The 4,022-nt window shown below is 44.7% G+C and overlaps 1 protein-coding gene across 1 annotated transcript; it reads left to right on the top strand.

The window, feature by feature from the left end:
* Nucleotides 1–402: 402 nt before the first annotated feature.
* Nucleotides 403–2,794, top strand: LOC107037020 (protein odd-skipped). The gene is made up of 2 exons (XM_015255337.1): nt 403–1,128; nt 1,726–2,794. The coding sequence occupies exons 1-2, from the start codon at nt 677–679 to the stop codon at nt 2,024–2,026; spliced, it is 753 nt and encodes a 250-aa protein (XP_015110823.1). The 5' UTR covers nt 403–676; the 3' UTR covers nt 2,027–2,794.
* Nucleotides 2,795–4,022: the final 1,228 nt, after the last annotated feature.

Genomic DNA, 4,022 nt, shown 5'->3' with positions numbered 1-4,022 from the left:
TCATCCAACAATTTTCAATTATTCACAAAAAAAATTATTACCTTCAAAACTAATTCCTCGAAACCATTTTCCGTCTCATCAATCGTCCCACAATTTCCATCAAATCACAATTACCCCCTACCGCCCAACAATTTAATTTTCCTCAAGTGAATTGTCTCTAATAACCCCTCCCCGTAAAAAAACAATCCCAAAAAAACCGTTTCCGAGCAAAGAAGAAGTAGCCGGTGCGCGTCACCCGGTGCCTCCCCCCCCCCGCGTCGGCAGGTAGCGTCGCGACGCCCGTAGGGGCAACCGTTGAAGCCTCGTTCACTCATTTCAGAAGCCCCGCCCCCCGTACACCGAGCGCGCCCAACCGGGAGCGGGCATTTCAACGAACGGGAGGAGGAGCCCGAGTGCCTCCCGTAGCCAGGGGTCTCCCTCGATTGCCTCCACCAGATCCCGAGCTCAAGTTTTCCTCCACCTCAGTATCGTCTCGAGTCTCGAGCAGAGCACCCCAGCGATTCCCCCCAAAAATTTCGCCTACAAACTTGTACTTTCTTTCCGCGAGATTTTATCATCCTGATTATCATCATCTGACACCCCTGGAGGGCCGATCGGTGAAGTTCAATCGAGTGATCATTTGTGTGAGTGACGACAGCGGAAAAAAAACTGTGAAGTGAAAACAATCGAGAAAAAAATGATGGAGACAGCCAAGATGGAGCCGCTGACTCCCCCCCACACCCCCCCCTCGGGGCACCACACACACGTGGGCTCGCCCCCCCGTTGGATCCGTCAAATGCCACCCCACGGGCCACCCCCTCATCCGAGTTATCACGCAGCGATATTCGATCACTGGTTACGCGGTGCAGCGGTGATGGCAGCCCGTGGCTACTGTCCCCAAACACCACCCCATCATCATCAGGCACCTCTTCACCCGGGCCTGGCAATCCCACCGCCAGCGAGTTTTCTCACTAGACGACTGCCCGGTCAACGACCGAAAAAACAATTCATCTGTAAATTCTGCAATCGTCAGTTTACGAAGAGCTATAATCTTCTTATTCACGAGCGAACCCATACGGATGAGAGACCGTACTCCTGCGACATCTGTGGAAAGGCGTTCAGGAGGCAGGATCATCTCCGAGATCATCGGTAAGTTGAAAAAAATCATTTGGAAGTCATGTGAGAACGAAAGAGGAAGACATTTCGTGTTTATCACGGTTTTGTTGATCCTCTTGTTCATCACGGGACTCAACATCATGTGGTGGGGGTAATGCATTTGCATATCATTCCGGAAGAGTGGGGAAAAGGTTTCAGTGGCTAAAGGGTGAAATTCGATGGTTTGAAAAATTGGCATCCATTATTTCGCGATTATCTCGGAAACCACTGCGTCTAGCGGAAAAGGTCTCTCGACCATTTCTGTAGAGCATAAAATTCTCCGCAAAAAAGGTTCCTGGCTGTTTTTCATAAAACCCCGTTGTTTTCGAGATAACCCGCATGAATTAAATTTCAAAAAACAAAGCCCCATCCGACTTCCAGATTCGCAAAATTTTTATCCGTAAAAATCTCCGGAACCATTAGGTTTACCGAAAAATCCCATAAGACCTTTTTTGTAGCCCGTGAAATTGTCTACAAAAAATGTTCTACAACATTTTTCTCTGAACCCCATCGTCTCCGAGATATCCCAAAAAAATGAAGAATCCCAAAAATATCCAATGACTCTAACCGTCGTATTGTTTCTGCTCCCAGGTACATCCACAGTAAGGAGAAGCCCTTCAAGTGCACGGAGTGCGGCAAAGGTTTCTGCCAGAGTAGAACCCTCCAGGTCCACAAAGCCCTCCACCTGGAGCAATCCCCGCACAAGTGTCCCGTGTGCTCCAAGAGTTTCAACCAACGCAGTAACCTGAAGACACACCTCCTGACCCACACCGACGTGCCCCAGGACCTGCGCGTGGAGCCCCACGACTCCATGATCCACCAGCAGACATACGTCACCCCGACGCCACCCCCAAAATTGGGCTTCAGCATAGAAGACATCATGAGACGTTAAGAAGACGATCCGCCAGGGTCTCGAGAGGATCCAGGGGTCAGCCCGGTGATAAGGAGTCCATCTCCTCTGTACATAGCCAACTAATATATCCAATCACTCCTAATTTATTGAACCCCAGAATCAATCTCCCCGTCATCTCGTGTCCGCTATTTGTCTCAAGAGGAAAAACAATTTTTCGACCGAAAAGTGTCAAGCAATTTGAATTGCTAACCAAACCCGATAGTCATCGGGCGAGAACTGCGCATGTCCAAGGCGACACCAGATGGCCTATCTCCGTTAAAATTAGGATTTTTCAATCAGATAACCTAAAAGAGAAGAAACTAACCTTTTTCCCGTCTTTTGTTCCTCAATTTTTTCCCCTCCCCAGTGAACTGTAAATAGCCCCTGGTCACCTTGGACCACCCATACTGTACATACCCCACACCTCGTCCATTTTCCATCTTATCAAAACCTTTTAGCCTCCTCTCCTGCGTTACCATTAATTTAAAAGGGTGTAAATAATAGGTATACAACGCCACCTCTGGATGTACCTTATCTTTTTGATGTACATCGTGTTTAAAACTTATTGATGTGAGTGTATAACCTTAAAAAAATGTTTAAAAAAAATCATGGACTTGAGTACCTACTTTGAGAAGTTACCAAATCTCTCCAGAAATGTGTGATTGATTCGACGAAAATTTACCCCGCGTATTATTAATTATCATAGATACCAAAAATGTTAGTTTATGGGAGGATATCCTCACCCTAGTCTGTATTAAAGATTTATAGTTTGACTGGGCAAATTATTAAAGTGAAAAAACGTTTGAAAATCGAAGAAAGTTTTATTATTTTCGAAAAATCCTTCCGCATTTTATTTCAGGGACTGACGCTGAAAGACATTTCCAGATACTCGACAAAGGAAATTATTGGGGCCCCTCATTCGACTTGTCAATGACATCTGGGAATACTTCCAAGTTTTATTCTCCCTTTTCTTCACTGTTTTATTGTTGAGACAGTTGATGTTTTTCGAGGGGTCGGAATACCTTTTTCCAGGTCAAGGGATAGTAGGTGAGAGGTTAGTAATTGCCCGAGTGCGAATAGACGACCGCCTGGGGTCACTCGACTTGCGTTTATTCTCTCCTAGTGAGGGGTCACAATGTGTATCTTTAATTAAATTCACGACCTTACGATGACCCAGACCCCGCCTGCCCCTTTTTTTTGTCGCAATGAGTATTAACAGAATGGTTTTATTGATTTTATTGGGTAGGGGACTCTTGGGTGGAGTGCAAACATGGAGGCGTCGTCATCGAACAGCTGTTAAATGGCTATTGTCACGGCTAATGTCTTTGGGACAGGTTAGAATAAACACAGCGAATTCATTTTACGGCAAATTAAAATTATTCGAAAATTGCAGTTGCTGTTATGTATCCGTTAATATGCCGGTACATGACAATCATCATTTTTTGTCCATTTTCATCCGTTTCTGATGATGAAGAACATTGATACGCGCCGCCGAGTCAGGTAGCCAAAACTCAGGCCCGAGAAAAAGTAGGAGGGAGTGATTTAATTACAATAATCGTAGGTAGTGACCTCCTGTGGTTCCCAGTATTCGCTGATGGTCTTCATCTTTTCTTCTCATTCCCCGTATAATCGCTCTTTTGAATCAGCTGGATAGTCAAGAGACACAATAGAAAAGTGCCCAGGTATGAAAACCGTGAGTGAGAAAAAACTTCTTTTCTCTGCTACGAGAGAAAAAAGGAAAACAAAAATCTTTCATTTTTCTTTCTGAAACCTCACGTGTCATCCCGGATGCATTTATTTTCAGTAACGAAAAGCTATAACCTGCATCATTAGCCATCACTCTTCATTATCTTTTTACAAACAAAATTTTTTCAAAGAAATTGCCAGGAGTTTTGATGGCTTTTAATCGTGGTTGAAAAAACATTTAATGATTTGTTTTGGCACGAAATGATTCGAGGTTCTAACCGCGAACAATTTGTTTCCCTCATATTTTTAT

The sequence above is a fragment of the Diachasma alloeum genome, unplaced genomic scaffold, assembly GCF_001412515.2.
Source record: "Diachasma alloeum isolate Michigan unplaced genomic scaffold, Dall2.0 Dall_scaffold_00213, whole genome shotgun sequence".
NCBI classification, from domain to species: domain Eukaryota; kingdom Metazoa; phylum Arthropoda; class Insecta; order Hymenoptera; family Braconidae; genus Diachasma; species Diachasma alloeum.
The sequence above is the reverse complement of the archived record's forward strand: the minus strand, read 5'-3'. Positions and strand labels throughout refer to the sequence as shown.

Coding starts and splice junctions, on each gene's coding strand:
- LOC107037020 (XM_015255337.1), top strand. CDS start 677: ATGATGGAGACAGCCAAGATGGAGCCGCTGACTCCCCCCCACACCCCC. Junction 1,129..1,725: donor GATCATCTCCGAGATCATCG/GTAAGTTGAAAA, acceptor TTCTGCTCCCAG/GTACATCCACAGTAAGGAGA.